Raw genomic sequence first — 22,607 nt, 5'->3', positions numbered from 1 at the left:
ATGATAGCGTTAGATTTATATATTTCCACATCATTGGAGGTTCTGCTCATCGAATAATGCTTTTGGTTTGTAAAGTGGATTTGTAATAAATGGTGGAAACAAACTTTTTTTTAGAAGCTAAAGAACATATTACCAATTTGCAGACACTCTTTATCTGGAATTCTTCAAGATGAAATGAATTTAGAGGATCATGAATTAATTAAGGGTTTTATTGTATAGGGTCCTATTTAGTTTTTTTCATTTATGATGCCTTTCCCTATTTAAAGATGTGTGAATGTTTGAGAAAGGCAACACAGCAGAAATCTAAATCCAGAGGCTAACATTTAAGACTCCTTTGACAAATCTCGCAAATAATGGTCATAATAAGAAAATTCCCTATCTGAGTAATGCAGGCAAGGTGAATGTTCAAAGATTCATTAATGTCTACATATACTGTATTATTAGACAAGTGTGATTTTATAGTCTGTAGGGTCCAGTAGTTTAGCTGAGTAGATTAGGTGATGCCTACATAAATAAAAAAAAACCTCTGGGAGAGTTGTAATGGGTTCATTTAAATTCAGATGTAAGTAGTAATGTCTCAGATGAGATGAGAAGACACTCTTTAAGAGTCTTTGTTCCTTTACTTGCCAGCAGATCAGTAGACAGGAGCACAGATCAGTAGACAGAAGTACAGATCAGTAGACAGGAGCAAAGATTAGTAGACAAGAGCACAGATCAGTAGACAGGAGCACAGATCAGTAGAAAGGAGCACAGATCAGTAGAAAGGAGCACAGATCAATAGACAGAAGCACAGATCAATAGACAGAAGCACAGATCAGTAGACAGAAGCACAGATCAGTAGACAGGGCTCAGATCAGTAGAAAGGAGCACAGATCGGTAGACAGAAGCACAGATCAGTAGAAAGGAGCACAGATCAGTAGAAAGGAGCACAGATCAGTGGATAGGAGCACAGATAAGTAGACAGAAGCACAAAACAGTAGACAGGAGCACAGATCAGTAGACAGGGCTCAGATCAGTAGAAAGGAGCACAGATCGGTAGACAGAAGCACAGATCAGTAGAAAGGAGCACAGATCAGTAGAAAGGAGCACAGATCAGTGGATAGGAGCACAGATAAGTAGACAGAAGCACAAAACAGTAGACAGGAGCACAGATCAGTAGACAGGAGCACAGATCAGTAGAAAGGAGCACAGATCAGTAGACAGAAGCACAGATCAGTAGAAAGGAGCACAGATCAGTAGAAAGGAGCACTGATCAGTAGACAGAAGCACAGATCAATATAAAGGAGCACAGATCAGTAGACAGAAGCACAGGTCAGCAGAAAGGAGCACAGATCAGTAGACAGGAGCACAGATCAGTAGAAAGGAGCACAGATCAGTAGACAGGAGCACAGGTCAGCAGAAAGGAGCACAGATCAGTAGACAGGAGCACAGATCAGTAGAAAGGAGCACAGATCAGTAGACAGGAGCACAGATAAGTAGACAGAAGCACAGAACAGTAGACAGAAGCACAAATCAGTAGACAGAAGCACAAATCAGTATACAGGAGCACACAGTTCCTTCTTAAGAGCACACACACTGAGCGGAGGAGTATGGATTTAATAGAAAGTGTATGGTCTTGATTCATTAAGACTGGCCTTTTGTACACTGGTCTTAATGAAGCGAGCGTTGGAGTAAGACGTGCCAAATTCATTAAGAGGCATGTGGCTCTTTAATGAATTACACGCATCCTTTAAACTGCCGTGTGCCACCGCCAGAAATGTCTGTCAGCCAGGGGCTGTTGTAATTTACAATTATGATACATTTGTATTTGTTGTAAATTATAATACATTTGTCAGGAGTGCTTTGTCATGCCCAAACTTTGCCCCTCTTTTCAAAAGTTAGTGGAGCTGTCTGGAACTGGATTAAATACACTAAAAGTTGCTACATTTCAAGCAGTTTTACGCCAAAAGTCTGTAGTAAAAATACTTGATGAATCACAGTCTTTTCTTTTTTCTTGAACCCATACTTCGCTGTGTGTGCGCACTCAGAGGAGCTGTATGCTTATTGTCTTCTAAGTTGTGCACCTCTCAAGGGATTTTTGTGCGATTGGTATTGTTCTCATGACGACCAGGACCCGCCACCCTCATTACAGGAGTTGATATACTCTGCTCGCAATCATACAAAAACTATTTAAAAAGTATATCCAACCCCTGGCAAAAATTATGGAATCACCGGGCTCGGAGGATGTTCATTCAGTTATTTAATGTTGTTGAAAAAAAGCAGATCACAGACATGGCACAAAACTAAAGTAATTTCAAATGGCAACTCTGTGGCTTTAAGAAATACTAACAGAAATCAAGAAAAAAAATGTGGCACTCAGTAAGGGTAATTTTTTTCAGACCAAGCAGAGGGAAAAAAATTATGGAATCACTCAATTCTGAGGAAAAAATTATGGAATCATGAAAAACAAACACACAAAAGAACACTTCAATACATCACTAGTATTTTGTTGCAGCACCTCTGGCTTTAATAACAGCTTGCAGTCTCTGAGGCATGGACTTAATGAGTGACAAACAGTACTCTTCCTCAATCTGGCTCCAACTTTTTCTGATTGCTGTTGCCAGATCAGCTTTGCAGGTTGGAGCCTTGTCATGGATCATTTTCTTCAACTTCCACCAAAGATTTTCAATTGGACTGAGATCCGGACTATTTGCAGGCCATGACATTGACCTTATGTGTCTTCTTTCAAGGAATGTTTTCACAGTTTTTGCTCTATGGCAGGATGCATTATCATCTTGAAAAATGATGTCATCATCCCCAAACATCCTTTCAATTGATGGGATAAGAAAACTGTCCAAAATATTAATGTAAACTTGGGCATTTATTGAAGATGTAATGACAGCCATCTCCCCAGTGCCTTTACCTGACATGCAGCCCCATATCATCAATGACTGTGGAAATTTGCATGTTCTCTTCATGCAGTCATATTTATAAATCTCATTGGAACGGCACCAAACAAAAGTTCCAGTATCATCACCTTGCCCAATGCAGATTCGCGATTCATCACTGAATATGACTTTCATCCAGTCATCCACAGTCCACAATTGCTTTTCCTTAGCTCATTGCAACCTTATTTTTTTCTCTTTAGGTGTTAATGATGGCTTTTGTTTAGCTTTTCTGTATGTAAATCCAATTTCCTTTAGGCGGTTTCTTACAGTTTGGTCACAGACATTGACTCCAGTTTCCTCCCATTCGTTCCTCATTTGTTTTGTTGTACATTTCCTGTTTTGGAGACATATTGCTTTAAGTTTCCGGTCTTGACGCTTTGATGTCTTCCTTGGTCTACCAGTATGTTTGCCTTTAACAACCTTCCCATGTTGTTTGTATTTGGCCCAAATTTTAGACACAGCTGACTGTGAACAACCAACATCTTTTGCAACATTGTGTGATGATTTACCTTCTTTTAAGAGTTTGATAATCCTCTCCTTTGTTTCAATTGACATCTCTCGTGTTGGAGCCATGATTCATATCAGTCCACTTGGTGCAACAGCTCTCCAAGGTGAGATCACTCCTTTTTAGATGCAGACTAACGAGCGGATCTAATTTGATGCAGGTGTTCGTTTTGGAAATGAAAATTTACAGGGTGATTCCATAATTTTTTCATCAGAATTGAGTGATTTCATAATTTTTTCCCTCTGCTTGGTCTGAAAAAAATTACCCTTACTGAGTACCACATTTTTTTTTCTTGATTTCTTTTAGTGTTTCCTAAAGCCATAAAGTTGCCATTTGAAATGACTCTAGTTTTGTGCCATGTCAGTGATTTTCTTTTTTTCAACAACATTAAACAACTGAATGAACATTCTCCGAGCCCGGTGATTCCATAATTTTTGCCAGGGGTTGTATACATTTCTTTGATAATCCTGTAAGAGTATGAAATAGTGAAGTACAACATTTCGATTAGAATTCCTATCGATGTTCAATGGACAGAAAGCTTCAACAATAGTTTTTTTTCTGGATACTACTAACATCAAAAGCATAACTAATTCTAAAATTAAAGCCATATACAGAAAGTGACAGAGTTTTGTAGGGCCAGCATTATAATTTGCCTGCAGCAGTCAAAATCTAGCTTCTCCATGTCTACATTGTGTAAGTCAATGTGAGTGACAATGGGCCACCGTCAGCAAATATCCTAGGCAAACAGAAATGAACAACCAGTTAAAATAAAAACAAGAGGATACTAGCCATTAATCCTAGAGTATGAAATGAAAAAAGGTAAAATATGGTGGTGTTATTAAATAAAAAGGAAATAAAGTGAAATAAAGAAGAATAAAAAAAAAGAAAAAACAAACAAGATAAAATATTGTGGAGTAATTAATAATAATAATAATAATAATTTTATTTCTATAGCGCCAACAATTTATGCAGCACTTTTCAATTAAGTAGGGACATGTACAGACAATAAAAACAATACAAAGTAACACAGTTCAACAGTTACAGGAGGAGTGAGGGCTTACAATCTATAAGAGTAATTTAACAAAGCAAAATAAAATAAATGCATAAAACAACTAAATATTTAAATGAAATAAAAGAAAATTAAATAAAAAAGATAAAATAAGGTGGAGTAATTAGTTCCATGAAAACATAAACATTGTAAAATTTACATACATGAGTTTACCCTACTGTGAAAAATAGACTTTGTGATTGTTCCCAAAAACTGGGGAGCTGTAAACAAAAGTGTTAAAGAGTTTGTCCACTACTTTAGCATTTTTAGTATTGATGACCTATCCTTAGATTAGGTCATCAATGTCTTATCGGCCGGGGTCCAACACCCGGCACCCCCACCAGTTGATATCGGTGGCGGCGGATGCCGTCCGCCATTACTCACCTGGGAAGCTGTCCGTCTTCCAATAGTGGCTGCCGCAGGGTACTACACATGCGCCTCCAATTCAAGTCAAAAGGAAACAGATTTGTAGTACTCTGCGGCGGCCACTATCAGAAGACGGCCATCTCCGCGAGTGAGTACTTCTGGCCACCACCGATAACAGCTAATCGGCAGGGGTGCCACGTGTCGGATTCCAATCGATCAGACATTGATGACCTATCCTGTGGATAGGTCATCAATACTAAAATAGTAGACAACCTTTTTAATATCTCAAGAACGGCTGCATATTTTAATAAGCAATAAATTGCAAAAATGCTTGTATTTCCAAGCACTATCTCACAATAGCCATCTATGAAGTTGGGGATAACCCTTTTGAATCTTATCAGAGTCCTAAATTACCATATATGAAAAATTGGCCATTTTTCGTAGATGTGTTATTAGTGAAGATAGGTACATTTTTAGGAATTAATAGTTTTTTAAAGATAAAGTTTGAAAAAAAAAAAGAAAAACAAGTGTCCTAAAATAAATTAGATAAAAAAGTTTTCACTTTCAATCCCCTTCTGGTCCAGAATAGATGTTCCTGTGTCCTTGGTTGGTCTTATTAAAGGTTGCCAGTGATGATATGCCGTACCAGTATAATCTCATACTGCTTATATTTTACTGGTGGGAATTGAGACGTTAAACAATCTGGCTGCTCATATATATCCAACCCCGGATGAATGAAAAACAAGTTATATGTCCGCTGGCATCAGTTTTGAAATCATATTTAGCGCCTGGACAGGTGCCCATGTAAGTGAATCTGGCTGAAGTGCAATACCACACACAGCCTATGAAAAAGAGTGGCGCTGGTTTTGGAAAGCAAGTTAATTATCTTTTCGAAAGCCAGACAACCCACATAAGTTTAATTCCGGTCAGAATAGTTCTCATACATGTAAATACATTGACAATTAGCTTAAAAGTTAGCAATAAATGCATGAAAATGGTACAGAGTACCTTCCATTGTGTTGGTGAGATTGCTGGCTATACTCAGAGCTCGTTGCCTTAATATAGGATCTTCCAACAAGTCCATGGAAACATGATATGAACTTAATCTTCTTTTCCTCAAATCATTTTCTATGTTTGTCCCCTAAAAATAAAAAAACAAAAAGTTACTACAGAAGAATGAAGGGTGATCTGAAAGGTGTCCTTCTATTGTGGCATCATGCATAAAGCAACTTAACGTAGCTAATCTGCAGTCTCAAAAGAAAGGTATTAAATTATAATTGGCTTCTATTTCAGCAGTTGCATCGCTCGTCACTGCATGCACTGGCAATTTTATTTTTTTCCCGTGTGCTTTTCCCTATGGTGCCGCATTAACATAAAATATGGCATGCTGCACCTTTATGCCAAACAATTTGCAAAAAAAAATGACTGTAAAATTAGAACATATATATATATATCTATTAGTATTTTATTGGGAACCTACAACCACCACACTGGGTAGCTGGGCATTTTCCTGGAAAACTGTATCCTATAAATACACTGGCATATTGCAGTCAGAGCACATTTTCTGTCTTTTCCTGACACTATAAGCAAAATAATAAATTGAAGAATTATTTGCAGGGTCCTATGATATTGTTATTTCTAAGGATATATTAACTAACTGATACTTACCCTGTTAACCGTTTCATGCTGCCCTAGCCATTGCGCTAACCTCTGAAATACAGCAAAGCTTTGGCATAATTCAGCTTGAGAAAGAACCGAGCCCAAGGGGAAGTGTTTGGGCATAGGGAAAGGAAAAATGCCTACTGAATAATCCACCTCTAACCTCATACAGCTTTATTGACAGATCTATCATTATAAGGAGAGACCTGTCAATCAAGCTTAGCCAGGAGGAGAGAATCCACCCGATGGACACTCCGCCTGTGACCAATTCTTTTCTCAGTTGTGTTTTCTCTTTCACAATAAAACATCCTGCCGCTATTTTATGCTGCTTGTGGTTAGAGCAGCATGAAATTGCTGATAATTTCCCTTTAAATGTAGTTGGTTGTCAGACAGCACAATTGGCAGCTACTTTTTCAAGTAGGATTCCTTATACCTTCAACTAAAGGCAAAAATATTCTTGAGCTGAGGGCAGCAAAGAAGAAGGGCCAAGCACCTTGGTGTTGGGGTGCTCAAGATGGCGATGAAGCAAGTTCTCCGCCTTAAGGTAATATTACAAGGATAGAGAAAAGTATCTAATCCTACCAAGTCCCATCTTAGTAGCTGGTTAACCCATACTAAAGACCTGAACAATCCAAAAACTGGCTGTTAGGAAAAATGGTGTCTGACCATAGTTGTTTTCCCAAAATTTCTCAAAATTAATGTAAGTACTGTAAATATCCTCTTTAAATTCCATAACTTGCTGTGTCCTGAGTTGGATTCGTTTTTTTATAGGAATATTCTGTGTTAGACAACTCCTTTCATATGCCCTATATTAACCAGAGTATTGAGCTGCTGAAAAAATGTCTCTCCCTCTAGAGAACCTGATCCATGCTTCATAAGGACAGATCATTTTTTAAATGACCATGATCACTTTAACAACAAAGACTCTCGACAGGTTTCCTCTCTGATAACAGGATCCAGGACCTTTGCAATCAACTCACTGTCGAAGAACCTCAATTCTAAACAAATACTTTTTTGGACTTGACCCTGATTAGCCCTCAATGACTTTATCAGTTTTGCTTCACCTGATGGGATGGCCTCATATTTACTACTGAAGACAAAAGCCCTTATGGAATAAGTCTGCAAGAATGATCCTAAAAACTCATTGAATGGTGGCTAAATCCATAACATTCATTTACACCGAAAAAAATAGTGCAATGGGAGATATCCGAAATAAGTCTTCTAATAAGAGTTAAAGTATAGCTGGATCATGTTCTTCTCCTAGTTAATTTGAGGCCTAAGCACATTGAGAGGTGAGGCTATAGAATAAGGTTCCCACCTAAAATAGGTGCACTTGTGCTCGTGGATGGGCTTGCACAATTTTGTTCAAAACTGTAAACTAAGCCCCTCACAGTTTTTACTTCTGCAGCTATCGTGGAGTCCATGAGGTCATTATTTCCAGAGGGTTGTTGAGTAGCATTTAATTAATGAATTAACTAATTAGTGCTGTACGTTGTTCTAGTTAATTTCTCTATTTTCTTTATTGTGCTTTGTGGTGTGTGATCACCTCCAAGGCTGTGCACCCTCTTGTCCACCCATCTTTCCATACGATTTTTAATTACTATAACGCATAGCTAAATCTAGTTCTTTCTCATTTCTATTGAGGCATAGTCATATTGAGAGGTATATGTAGCACCAGAGACCCATCGAAAAGAGGTCACCTTGCCCGTGGTGGATGGGTTTACACAATTTTGATCAAAACTGCTAACTAAGAACCTCACCACTGTCTGTTTTTCATGCATTGTGCATTAGATTGTCTGGCCACCTACAAGGCTATATACCCTATTATCCACCTATCTTTCACATAATGTTTTTAAACACAGCAAAGTATAGCTGGATCCTGTTCTTAACCAGTTCATTTGAGCCCGAGGTGAGATGAGTCTGTGGAATCATAGTCCAATCTTAAAAAAGTCAGCTTGTCGTTGGTGGATGAGCTTACACTCTTTTGATCAAATCTAAGCACCTTATGGTTTTTATGTGTGTAGCAATGGTGGAGTTCATTTAGTTATTAATTGCAGAGTGCTGCTGCATAGTGTTTGAATATATAGCTTACAATCTAAGCTAATACTAACTGAAAATAAAATGTAGTCACTCTTATCTATGTTTGTCCTTCCTGATATCATTTAGATATGTCTATATCCTTACTAGAGAGCTCACAACCCTGCTACTGGCCTTGGACACTTGCAGATGTCAGTTGTGATAGTAACGAGTCATTTCCTACTTTACGGTCGAGCAATCTTCAGAACGTTCATTTTTTTAGCCATGAAATTTGATATCTAAAATATATGAATATTTGATGTCACCTATTTTATGTGCACTAACCAGTAGGGTTCTGCTCAGATTTACATCGGAGGCTTTTCTAGGATTCCTCCTTGCACAGTTGAACATTTTTGACTGGAAAAATAGTGTTGCATGTGGCACTATTTTTTTCTGTCAAAATGACCCTCAGTGCCATAGTCAGTCATTTCCGTTAGAGCAGATCTGGGTAAGATACACCAAGAAACAGGACTTTTGGTGTAATGATGAAATAAAAAAAAAAACGTGTCTAGAATCAAGGATGTCCTCAGTGTGATGTTTTCTGTGATGTCATATGGATGAAGCACACAGAAGATTGCACAATATTCTTTAGGTCTGTATCATTACATCTTGGTCTCAGCTAAGAAGAAATTAAATATTTTTGGTGTGGAAAGTCAGTTTTTTCTTTTACAGGGGTTTCTGTGACTGTTATATTGCTGATCGGTCTATCCTTAAAAGGGTTTTATTGCCGTCTGGCATATCAACAGGATAAATGTCTGATAGATGCAGATCCCATCATGGAAACCCACTTTTATATGGAACGTTAATCCCCTAACCTACAGTACATAGTAAGGAGGCCACGGGCCAATGCTGCCAGACAGTGAAGATATAAAAAGGTGGCTGTGCATGCGCATGGAATTCATTTTTATAGGAGTAATGGAAACAGCAGAGTGTCCATCCTCTCCAAGTCACAGTTGACCTCTGTTCCCCATATTGATGGGTCTCAGAGTTCTGACCCACCACTATCAGTTTAATGTCCAAGTTGGTAATGTCGCTTTAATATATTAAAGACTATGTCCCTGGCATTTTGTTCACCAGTCTTGATGAAGAGTGTATCTCTTACTGAATTTGATGGATCTTTGGTTGCCATGCACCACCTCAAGAAATGTAATCTGGGCATGGACTGGAGTATATTTTTATCATAATTTACACCACTTGTGTGGAGTACATAATGGTAAATGTATCCACTGCACACAGCCACACCCGATTCGGCTAAGCTCACCCCCTTTTTAAAAAAAAAAATGTCAGCTCTAGCCAGGAATGGAGTAAAAACTCCTAAAGTCAAAAAATTTGTGGGTGACTTTTCAAACAGCATTACACCAGAATTCTGAAGCAAACTGTTTGATGAATATGACTCATGAGGAACCAACTCATAGATCTCCCATTAATTGGCTATGTTAAGGTTCCCTAATTGTTTACCCAGGCACATCGCATACTTTTGGCTGTGGCGGTCCCTTGTACTGCAACTCATTGAGCTGATTGATGGGAATACCGGGGGTTGGAACCCCAACCCCACCAATCAGATATTTATTGCTTATGCTAAGGATGGGTCATTAATATTACAGTTCCAGAAAACCTTTTTTAAGTAGAACAATAGAGGGGTTGTCTAGTCTAAAGATATTAATGAATATCAGATCGAAGGGGTATAACACCCGATACCAGGGGTATAACACCCGGTACCAGTTGTTATAAGCGCTGGCACCAGCAGGATGTAAAAACATGGAACAGAGTTGCACTATGCAGCTCCATTCAGAGTGCAGCTGCCGCTACCAGGTACTGCAGAACAGCTCTCTTGCAAGAGAATAGGAGCTAGTCTGCAGTTCTCTGCAGCGGCCACTACACATTGAATGAAGATGGGCAAATAATCTCCATTCGATTTGCTTAAATTCGACTGCCTCCTGAGCTTACAACAGCTGGTCAGTGGGGTTGCAGGGTGTCAGACCCCCACTGATCTAATATTGATGGCCTATCATAAGGATAGATCATTAATATGTTTAGACCAGACAAACTCTTTAAGGTAATACATAAATGGAAGAAGTAAACTTTCTATATAATTAAACAAATGATCATCAAGCTATACCTACATGTAACCAGGCTGAAGAGACGTACCAGTGTTCTCCTCTAAGTACTTCACTATACTTTAGATTCACTCGAGTGATATGTGAATGTACTGTAGGATTAATGTATAATAAGGACGACATATTGATAAATTATGCAGTTAGTACATTATAGGCCTTGCAAAAAGCAGTCACATTCAAAGCTTGACCAACCAAATTATTTGTTCCTGATGGAAGCACCCTACAAAGGCTACCATGCCTTAACTATTTGAAACTTCCTTACATTGTCATCAGAAGCTGGTTTATCTATTATCACCTCTGGCAGTAGTAGTCCAGCAGGCGATGTTGGGGCAGACGGACCACCGAACAGAGAGACCACTCCGTTGCAGTCCACGGTGCTGTGCATCTTTCCATTCACTGGGAGCACTGGCAGGGTTCTTGATGCTTTGCTGGCTTGACTTAAGTTACTTCCCCGTCTTTGTCTGTGTGGTACAAACAAGGATCCTCGTCTACTCTCATTGTCTTCGAATGTGCTGTGTTCATCGTCTGCAAAATCGTTTTCTGATGCCACATCCTTCCCACGGCCTAGGAACATGCTGAACATGCTGGTCCTACTGTTGCGCCTTGGTGTGACATCATTGCGGATATCCAACAGAGACTTGGAAACAATAAGAAGAAACAACATTAAAAATGAAGTTATACACCATATACACCATAGCAAGACCAGTACCCAAAACCTGTAGCATGTGCATTCCAACAACAGTCAATGGAAATCTCTCAAAACCACATCAATCACATAGACATATACATACTGGATTGGTGTGAAATGTGTTATCACTACAGGTCCAACAGTTGGGACCCACATTGTACCCGAGAACGGGGGTCCTAAAGTCCAATACTGCACAAGCTGGACCACTACTTAATTTACTCTACGAGGACTGATGAAGTGATTAGTCCCACAGAAGTGAACAGAGTGGTGGTCGACCCTGCACACTACTGGACTTTAAGCCCCCACCAATACAGAGAAAACGGGTTACAAATTTAGCTTTATGTATGCTTGAAACCACTTCCTGGTGATTGATGTCTATCTTTGTCTGTCCAATGAGAATGAATAGAGTGGTGGTTGACCATGCACTCTACTAAAATTTCAGCTCCCCATCTATCCAGAGAAAGAGGGTTAGTAGTACACTTGCTTGACATCATTCTATTCACTTATATGGTATATATGGTATTGACTGTTACCTCTGGCAGTCTCATAAAAATGGAGTGGTGACAAACATGTACCATACTGAACTATGGGTCTCCCACCGATTAAGAGAAAGAAGGTCCCAAACATAGCATTGTGCATGTTTGGCCACCACTCTATTCACTTCCATGGGATTGAGGGTTGTCTGTCAGTGACCTGTAAGTGAATAGAGTGGTAGTAATTCGTGAAAATTATTGCCCTAGTTGCACAGTGATACCAAGTTCTATGGACTGTTGAGGGATCCCAACCCTTGTACCCCCAGTAGTTATACACTTATCACCAATTTTGTGTGATAAACAGGCTTGCACGGTGTGAGGATGGTGGACTCAGTGCCGCAACAGAAGGTATTGAAGATTCACATAATTATGGAGGTCACTATTCATCCTGAAGCACACTTATATGACAAGTCCCATCTAGTACTTGGCCACTGTGGATCAGTAAATCCTACTAAAATGCTCCATAAAATTATATTTCTGTAAAATATATTCTATGTAACCTGACTATTCATGTCCAGTTGTGTATATATTATAGAAAAAAGTTGATATGAAAAAAAATCATATAATTAATCAAGTACCTCGTGAGGCGATGATGTCTTCGTCAATCTAATTCCATCATAGAGGAACTTTTTTAGGTTGCTTTCTGATGTGGATTTGTGAAACTTTTCATCGTCACCCTTTTCATCTCCGTCCCCTTTCTCTTTTTGATGCCGTTTCTTTCTTCTGTTTCTCCTTTCCTTAGCACTTTTTGAGCTTAATTTGGTACTTTTCGAACTTAACTTTGAAGCTGCAGATGAACTCTCAGAGAGTCCGCCATAGCCGGTTCCTCCGCTAAACTCTCTGGAGCCAAGCGCTACCTCGTGAGCTGCTAATGCCGCTGCCTAAAGAAGGACATGAAGGTACATGGTGATACTGTTATTAGTTTACATATGTATCAGATAGATAGATAGATAGATAGATAGATAGATAGATAGATAGATAGATAGATACAATAACCAATACTTGTAATGAAATCAATGTTTTCGTCTTAGTTAATGAAGTCGACTATTTTAATGAACTTTAAGATAAGGTTTTATAAGTGATAAAAGCTTAATAAGCAAGACAATGTATACCACCGCATCAGTAATTACAAGAAATAGTAGAAATCTTAGGATGAATGGAGATATGTTGCAGCTCTTGCTATGCAGGAGAAAACTTGTGAAGTCCCTTCTTTCTTAAGATTGTTGGGGGTTTCTATAGTCAAAATCCCACTGCTCAAATTCATCACTTTTCAAAATCAGAAAAACTTTTTCAGATTTTGCTTTTTCCCTCACTCAGGTCACAGTATGTACATATTATTCCCCCAAAACTAATATGAAATCCTTATTAAGAAGTTGATTCCGTGTTTATTATTTTTTCATTTCCTATTAAAGAGGTATTATGGTAGGAAGAAGTTCTGTGGATAGATGATAAATTCTAGATTGGTGACAGTCCAACCACTATATTCCCACAGATTGCCAGAATTGGGGAAATCTGTCCCATATTTTCTCGGTATGAGAAAATATGTATAAATTATCCATTTGGACTTTCACTTATATAAATTTCTCTTATCTGATTAAAATTACTATCTATTAATATCTTATTATGATTCAATGTATACTGAATGGTTATTTTTAGGATTATCACCCTACAAATCCCTTTTCCTTCTCCCAATATCTGATTATTATGATCAATATGGAATTTTTATATTTATTTATCATATGTAACTAATATTATGTATTTCTAAACTATTTCATAAATAATGTATTTTAAACTTCCATCCAAGTGTGGCATTTCTTCTTGTAGGCTTAATAACTATTTTAAAGAGTAATTCCCCAAAAGTGAAGTTATCCCATATCCATAGGGGATTGCCAGAAATAGCTGAATGCTGTATTCAGCCATCCCATAGACAATTAATAGAGCAGAGGTCGAGCATGTGCACCTCTGCTAAATTCAAGACAAAGCAGCAGAGTCCCATTCTCGGACTACCAGAGTCACGATCTTAGGATTTCTGGGGGTTCTTATCAGTTTGATCCCCAGCAATCACCAATTGATCCCCAATGAATAGACAATAATAACTTAATTTTTGGGGAAATAACCCTTAAGCTCGAAATGCAAGCAGTACCAAATTGCTGTAAAATGTCTATTTCAAACTCATAGAATCTTGATCCTTAATGTATCACCTGTATGTCTTCTTGATGCTTTCTCAGCTGCTCCATCATTAGCTGAAATTCGGCTTCCTTCTGCTCGGCTTCTTCTAGAGTTGCCTGGTTCTGCTCTTCATAAGCCATGGCAACAACGGCCAAGATCAAGTTCACCAGATAAAAGGAGCCCAAGAAGATCACCAATACGAAGAAGATCATGTAGGTTTTCCCAGCAGCTCGAAGGGTCTAAAGGAAAAAAATAAGACATTACAGAACTGGTTAATAATTTTTTTGAAAATTTGCTCTGGATTACATTTTTTTGGGGTTCATTAATGTTTTTAAAGAAGAACTTCCATCAAAGTTATTGTCCTCCTAATATATTTCAATCACCATATTATATGGCACTGTGTACTTACAATTGCTCATTTTGCCTTTCTACCCAACTTCTCTTTTCTCTGCTCTATGTAGAAACAGGAAGCCTCTCATCCCTGCATTTATCATTCCCCTCTTCAACACCTGACACAGCTGCTCCTCCTCCCCCTGCCAGGGACTTTTGTAGTGTAGACTTATAAAGAGAAAATAGACCTCCTGTTTCTACATAGAGCTTAGAAGGATTCAGCTAGTCAGTTTTTAATCACGTGATGTTATAGACCTAATAGAAAACAGAAGAATTAGCTGGGTAGAAAGGCAAAATGAGCAATTATAAGTACACAATGCTATATAATATGATGATTGCAATATATTATGAGGATACAAATTTTGATGGAAGTGCTTCTTTAAGAATACAGGTGATCTATATTTCTATGTTATAGATCCAGTACAGTTATATGTATTCAGAAATGAGATGATTCATGGGGTTATTCAATGAAAAACATATATTATTTAAATACAAGATAAGTAATAAATGTCTCTGATTGTTGGGTCCCAAACACTTGGGCTCCAACTGATCACTAGAACTCAGGCCCTGATCCCCCCCATTCCACTCACTTCACAGCCATAATGAGGAGGAGTTTTAATAAAGCGGTGGTCATACGTACACACTGTGAAGAGGAACAGAGGACTCTGGTCTAGTGATGAAACAATCATATATTTATCACCCATTCTGTGGAAAAAGTATTAAATGTTTCCTAACCCTAAAGGTTAGAAAATTATTTCATTCATTCATCTAAATAGGCCAAAAATGTTGTGCATACTATAACTTAGGGGTCTTGAGCCACCACGAGGGGGAACTCAAGAGTTCACTGAATGCAAATAATTTTGATCACTTTAGTAACAATATTATGTCTTCACGTCGTTGCTCACCAGTTGGTAAAGGTTCTCCCAAAAGTCCTGTGTCATCAGTCGAAACAGAGAAAGGAAGGCCCAGCTGAAGGTATCAAAGCTCGTATAGCCGTAGTTTGGGTTCCTTCCAGTTTTCAGGCACACAAACCCTTTTGGACATTGGCTAAAATATAGATTATTTTCAAATGTAAGTAGCAGAAACTGCATAATAATTCCTACAACTAGAACAATTGTTTAGATTAAAATGAATTTCCTATTGTTTAAATCAGCTTTTTATGTTAAATGTATTTGCTTTAATTTAGTAATGTTTATTTAATTTTTCATATCATGATTTGTATTAAAAAAAAACATCAGAAATCTTTCAATGAGTACACTGGCTACTTTGCCTATTTGTAGTCTCATATTTTCTGTTCTTTCAGAAAAGTCACATGGACATAAGCAGCAATAGACTGACCGATAACCTACTTAGTTGTATTGAATTACATAATATCCATACTCTGATTAGGGCTAAGGTTATGTGAAAGGAGAGGGAGGAGGTGAGCTGTGACATCATCTATTGTAAATGATGGATGGTGCTTTATCTACTGTATATAGAGTTGTTACACTTCACTGTATTCATGTCTGTAACGATAAGGAGACTGCTGAAAAACTCATCTGTGAAGAACAGGAAGTACAAAAAGTATGAGTCTAGCATTAAGCCTAGCATATATAGCATATATATGTTGTAATCCCACACAGACTCAATGATGTTGAGATCAGGGCTCTGTGGGGGCCAAATTATACCTTTCAGGACTTCTTGTTGGTCTTTATGCAGAAGATAGTTGCTAACAACATTGTCTGTATCTTTGGGGTCATTGTCCAGCAGTGCCATCAACTCAGAATTGGCAACAAACAGTGGGACTCAACTATATCCATATACTGTTTGGAGAAGTCTGGCTAAAAGTGGTCTTCGTGGAAAAATTGTGGACAAAAAACATACTTTTGACATGAAAACAAGGCCAAGTTACTTAACTATACACAAAAATATAGAGACAGGGGTGCAGAAAAATGGTACCAGGTGCTCTGGACTGATAAGTCAAAATGTGAAATATTTGGCTGTAACAGAAGGCAGTTTGGTTACTGAAGGGCTGGAGAGCAGTACAATAAAGAGTACAGGCAACAGTAAAGCATGGTGGAGGTTTCTTGTACATTTGGGGCTGCATTTCAGGAAGTGGAGTTTGGGATTTGGTCAGGAATAATGGTGTCTTCACTACTGAAAAATACAGGCAGATACTTATCCATCATGCAATTAGGAAGCGTCTGATTGGCTTCAAATGTATTTTGCAGCAGAATTACCCAAACATACAGTCATTAAGTACTGTCTTCAGCGTAAAGAAGAACAAGGAGTCCTGGAAGTGACGATAAGGCCCCACAGAGCCTTGATCTCAACATTATTTGATCTGTGTGAGAATACATGAAGAGATGAAGATGAAGACCTGCGGTTAGTTCTCCAAGATGTTTGGATCAACTTCCCTGCCGAGTTCCTTTAAAAACTGTGTGCAAGTGTGCCTAGAAGGACTGATGCTGCTTTGTGGGGCGGTCTCAGATTTATTTTTTGTTCTGTAGGTATGGATTTCTTTTTCCCTTAATAATAAAGACCTTCAATTAAAAACTGAATTTTGTGATTACTTGTGTTATCTTTGTCTTATATTTAAATTTGTTTTGTGATCTGAAACATTTGAGTGTGACAAACATGCAAAAGAATAAGAAATCAGGAAGGGGGCAAACACTTTTTCACACCACTGTATATGTATATATATATATATATATATATATATATATATATATATATATATACAGTACAGACCAAAAGTTTGGACACACCTTCTCATTTAAAGATTTTTCTGTATTTTCATGACTTTGAAAATTGTACATTCACACTGAAGGCATCAAAACTATGAATTAACACATGTAGAATTATATAACTAACAAAAAAGTGTGAAACAGCTGAAAATATGTCTTATATTCTAGGTTCTTCAAAGTAGCCACCTTTTGCTTTGATGACTGCTTCGCACACTCTTGGCATTCTCTTGATGAGCTTCAAGAGGTAGTCACCGGAAATGGTTTTCACTTCACAGGTGTGCTCTGTCAGGTTTAATAAGTGGGATTTCTTGCCTTATAAATGGGGTTGGGACCATCAGTTGTGTTGTGCAGAAGTCAGGTGGATACACAGCTGATAGTCCTACTGAATAGACTGTTAGAATTTGTATAATGGCAAGAAAAAAGCAGCTAAGTAAAGAAAAACGAGTGGCCATCATGACTTTAAGAAATGAAGGTCAGTCAGTGCGAAAAATTGGGAAAACTTTGAAAGTGTCCCCAAGTGCAGTTGCAAAAACCATCAAGTGCTACAAAGAAACTGGCTCACATGAGGATCGCTCCAGGAAAGGAAGACCAAGAGTCACCTCTGCTTCTGAGGATAAGTTTATCCGAGTCACCAGCCTCAGAAATCGCAAGTTAACAGCAGCTCAGATTAGAGACCAGGTCAATGCTGCACAGAGTTCTAGCAGCAGACACATCTCTACAACATTAACTGTTAAGAGGAGAGGTGTTAAGAGGTGCAGCAGGCCTTCATGGTAAAATAGCTGCTAGGAAACCACTGCTAAGGACAGGCGACAAGCAGAAGAGACTTGTTAGGGCTAAAGAACACAAGGAATGGACATTAGACTAGTGGAAATCTGTGCTTTGGTCTGATGAGTCCAAATTTGAGATCTTTGGTTCCAACCACCGTGTCTTTGTGTGACGCAGAAAAGGTGAACGGATGGACCCTACATGCCTGGTTCCCACCGTGAAGCATGGAGGAGGAGGTGTGATGGTGGAGGTGCTTTGCTGGTGACACTGTTGGGGATTTATTCAAAATTGAAGGCATACTGAACCAGCATGGCTACCACAGCATCTTGCAGCGGCATGCTATTCCATCCGGTTTGCGTTTAGTTGAACCATCATTTATTTTTCAACAGGACAATGACCCCAAACACACCTGCAGGCTGTGTAAGGGCTATTTGACCAAGAAGGAGAGTGATGGGGTGCTACGCCAGATAACCTGGCCTCCACAGTCACCAGACCTGAACCCAATCGAGATGGTTTGGGGTGAGCTGGACCGCAGAGTGAAGGCAAAAGGGCCAACAAGTGCTAAGCATCTCTTCAAGATTGTTGGAAGACCATTTCCGGTGACTACCTCTTGAAGCTCATCAAGAAAATTCCAAGAGTGTGCAAAGCAGTCATCAAAGCAAAAGGTGGCTACTTTGAAGAACCTAGAATATAAGACATATTTTCAGTTGTTTCACACTTTTTTGTTAAGTATATAATTCCACATGTGTTAATTCATAGTTTTGATGCCTTCAGTGTGAATGTACAATTTTCATAGTCGTGAAAATACAGAAAAATCTTTAAATGAGAAGGTGTGTCCAAACTTTTGGTCTGTACTGTATATATGTGTGTGCTTTTATGTATTGATATAAACATTAAAGAAAACATTAGCAAAAATGAAAATAAAATACATTTAACATAAAAGCTTGATTTGAACAATAGGTCATTTTCTGATGTCACATTCCGTTTAAAAGTAGTGAGAATTTTTTTTTCCCTAGATTTTTGGGATCGCAAAATTAAAATATGTGTCCCACAAGTAAGAAACATATATTAATACAAAACCTTATGTTAAGGACAACAAGTTATATTTTCTTATCACTTACCCGGCATCTGTGCTGTTGCCACAAAGAAGGGCATCCCTCTGCCCGGGCAAAAAGTAAAAATTTCCTGTTTGTAAAGCAAAAACATGTATATTGTAACAGATGTGAGATCATTTCTCAATGAGAGAACACATTTTATCTTTTCCATTCTGAGCAATTGATTTAACTTTACTTTAGAACATTTAAACTAAAACTAAAAATGTAAAATTTATGGTTGACAAAAAGGTTTGAAGACTTTGGATAAGATAATCAGGATGCAGGGAGATATGATTTTTAATTGTAAATACAACTCAAGAAGACTGTACATTCTGTAATCAGTGGTTTTCACCACATATTGCATGTTTTTAGTGGATCTTTTACAATATCTCATAATCCCAACTTCATATTAAACTGATTTTCTAGATCTGATGAGACTGTTGTACTTGCCTTGAAAATACATGTCAGAATGACTATATAATCCGCTTATTAAAATTATTATTTTATGAGTCCAGCTTTAGTATCAAGAGGGAACTTTCCAAAAGGATTGCACATCTATATTGGCATAAGTTTTCAAAGTAAGTACAACAGCCTCATCGGGTCTAAGAGATTTGTTAATAATGTATGCAGTTTGTATTTGTGAAATCCTGCGACAGACAGATTAAAGTTTAATGCCATTTGAGTCCAATGAACCCAAATAAGCTACTCTACCCAAGTCATAGTGGCAGAAGATGAGAAGCTGACATACAGAGAGTTGTATTTGTAGTTTATACAATAGACCTCCTTTAGCCATAAGAGTGTGAAAATATCCACTTTGGATCTCTCTGTGATTCTGCAAAATCTGCATGTTACATATAGATTGAGCTGTGGATTAACTCTATAAATTAACGGGGCTAAACTCCAGCGTGCTTTAAACTCCTCATCCTCATATATTGTGCTGTAGTTTGCTGCCGATTTACTGCATTTAAAGTCAGCAAAATCCATGAAGGAAAACATGCTATTGTTGAGGGAGGACAGCAATGACCCTTCACGGTTGACCAAGTGAGTGTCAAATTATTATGTTACAAGGTTGATTGCAATCAGGAAACCAGACGAAGACAAAGCTCTGTATGGGAGGATTCGAGAATCTCTAACCCCGTTTATTTCTACTTAGCATTATATATTGTTTTGAGTATATCAATAGCCAATCACCTACAGCCATACTACAGGCTTGAACCAATGTTAGTACAATTATTACGGAAACGCACATATGGTCATATTATCGTTAGTTTGATGCATGATGGAAAGTTACAAGGTTACACATCCCGGCTCAGACTAGTTAGATAACAAGAGCAAGGTGTCTCATAGAATGTTCTTGAGAGAAAAAGTTCTTCTGAGAAAATTGCGTGTGAAGCAGGATAAAAGAATGAAAGAATATATATAGTAATAATAACATGATTTTAGGAGCAAGCTGCAAAAATGGAGTAGCTATAGCATGAATATCAATATGTCCTTTACACTATAACAGGCAGATTTTCTTCCCTGGTCAGCAGCAAAAAAAAACCTCTGCAAAGTCAAGGAGTCGAAAAGAAAGGGTTTTTTTTAGATGTCACCATTGTGGCTAACAATGGTGATAATGTGTTTTCTCCAGTTGCGAACATATCATTGGAACAACCTGTGCAGCCCCACAGGTGCCCAAGAAGTAAGAGGGCCACGACCACCTCCAAAGCAGGTGGAATTGTGCATTATGATGAGCTCATGGACTGCAAATGGCCCTTACATTGTTCTTGTACAGAGGTCCTTTTCTGTCTTTGTCCACTAGTGGTTTGCTCCAAACAGTTGGAAAGGGACAACTAAAGCAGATCTAGAAAATGATGACCCAGCTAAAAATTCCTGTGCTCCACTATGAGAAAAATGAATTGAAATTGGAATTTTAAAGTTCTGGGAAGAGATGGGCTTTATAGAGGATTTCCACTTATGAGGACAGCTGAGACCACCACCAATGCAAAGCCCTGGTTCTTTTCATAGAGCTGGTAACTCAGGTGTAGGGTAGTCAAAGAGGACCTAGCAGCCACAATTCATGACAGGTCCATTTTTGTAAATGCTCGTAATCCACAATAAGTAACAATCCTAGAGCATCTTTCAATAAAATTGTGAACTGTGTTTTTGTCTGTTATTTCTCCCGGCACCGTACAAATAATTTGACAACTGGGTGAAGGGGTGTTTCTCTACGCAGTCTGACACTGACTGGACTGTGTAGAAACATACCCGCAACTGGTAACACCCATGAAAGTATAGTGGGAATAACAGCGGAACCGCACAATGTACAGTTCTATAAGAAGATGCTCCCGAATCTTTATTTCATGAAGAATATAAGTTTTTACTAAGTCAAGAAAGAAGATAAGTCCTCAGTGATCGCATTTTTAAGACTTTGAGTATACTGACCCAGTAGCTGCAGTGCACCATTTCTTAACTCGTGAAGGCTCAAAATGGTCAATCTGCTCTCTACTGATGCCTTTGAAGAAAATGCCCAGGAACATTTGCCATTTCAGTAAACTTTTCAGCATAAACTCTCATTTGTGTGTACATCAGCAATTATATTATTTCTGGTCATTATATGACTTGTATTTTGCATTATTCTTCCCCTCTACAGGCTCTATCTCTAGTTTTCAGTTGTCTCTGAGCTGGTGGGTGGAGATTACATCTAGTTTTTTTCTCTGTTTAGCTTATGTTCAGAAGTAACAGTAGCATGGAAGACATTATACAGCAGTGTATATGTGAATCCAGCTCTGGGATAAGCTAAATCACTCTCTAACTTCAGCATGAGCTGCCTGTTATTTTTTTTAATTTCTACCTGATTTTTCACTCTGTTCTTCACTCCTTCTTCCTTTCTTTAGAGTATAATAGGAGGTGTAATCTGTCCCCTCACTATGCTGACAGTCTGTTTTATTCTGATGAATATAGATTTGTACTGTTTTTTTTTTCCACAATAGTGGTAAGTAGTGATGTGCGAACATGCTCGGATAAGGGGTTATCAGAGCACGTTTGGGTGCTAACTGAGTAGCTTCGGTGTACTCGAAAAATATGTTGGAGTCGCCGCGGCTGCATGACTCTAACATAGTTTTCGAGAATGCCAAAGCTACTCAGTTAGCACCCGAACGTGCTCTGATAACCCTTTATCCGAGCATGTTCGCACATCACTAGTGGTGAGTTAAGGAGACAGAAGAGAAGGGAAGAAGTGGGCTCCTAAGTGGAGAAAGTAGAAGAATTCTCTGATAAGACATATCATAAAGTCTCTTACTGTATATTCGCTGCTACTATTGATTCATGCAAAGTTTGTTCAAACGACAGTGACCATTCAATTATATAGGCAATTTGCTTAAATAAAGAATCCAAATAATACAGATGCAATGCCATTTAATGGTGCGTCATCACCAAAATCCCAGAAATCCCGTAAATCATTTATAAAATCGCCAGCCTTTCATTAAGCTATTGGGCAACTATTATACGTTTGTAATGCACATACTTACTTTCATTCTTGATATATTCTTCTTTGTCAAATGGA

The 22,607-nt window shown here is 38.3% G+C and overlaps 1 protein-coding gene across 9 annotated transcripts in view; it reads right to left on the bottom strand.

Moving 5' to 3' along the window:
• The window catches only part of LOC141161754 (sodium channel protein type 2 subunit alpha-like), a 254,893-nt gene that overhangs the window by 127,337 nt on the left and 104,949 nt on the right, over positions 1-22,607 (bottom strand). For 7 of the 9 annotated variants that reach the window (XM_073647029.1, XM_073647035.1, XM_073647030.1 and 4 more), the window contains exons 7-13: positions 22,573-22,607; positions 19,091-19,154; positions 15,384-15,525; positions 14,121-14,327; positions 12,498-12,800; positions 10,961-11,335; positions 5,855-5,987 (exon numbers count right to left, since the gene is read on the bottom strand). The exon at positions 22,573-22,607 is cut by the window's right edge and continues 229 nt beyond it. In XM_073647029.1, coding sequence (XP_073503130.1) covers positions 5,855-5,987; positions 10,961-11,335; positions 12,498-12,800; positions 14,121-14,327; positions 15,384-15,525; positions 19,091-19,154; positions 22,573-22,607 — 1,259 coding nt within the window. The remainder of the gene's footprint in view (positions 1-5,854; positions 5,988-10,960; positions 11,336-12,497; positions 12,801-14,120; positions 14,328-15,383; positions 15,526-19,090; positions 19,155-22,572) is intronic. The other 2 variants (XM_073647031.1, XM_073647032.1) reach the window with 1 other exon arrangement.

The sequence above is a fragment of the Phyllobates terribilis genome, unplaced genomic scaffold (genome assembly GCF_046119375.1).
Source record: "Phyllobates terribilis strain yellow unplaced genomic scaffold, ASM4611937v1 Scaffold_9__5_contigs__length_417890890, whole genome shotgun sequence".
Classification (NCBI taxonomy): Eukaryota; Metazoa; Chordata; class Amphibia; order Anura; family Dendrobatidae; genus Phyllobates; species Phyllobates terribilis.
The sequence above is the reverse complement of the archived record's forward strand: the minus strand, read 5'-3'. Positions and strand labels throughout refer to the sequence as shown.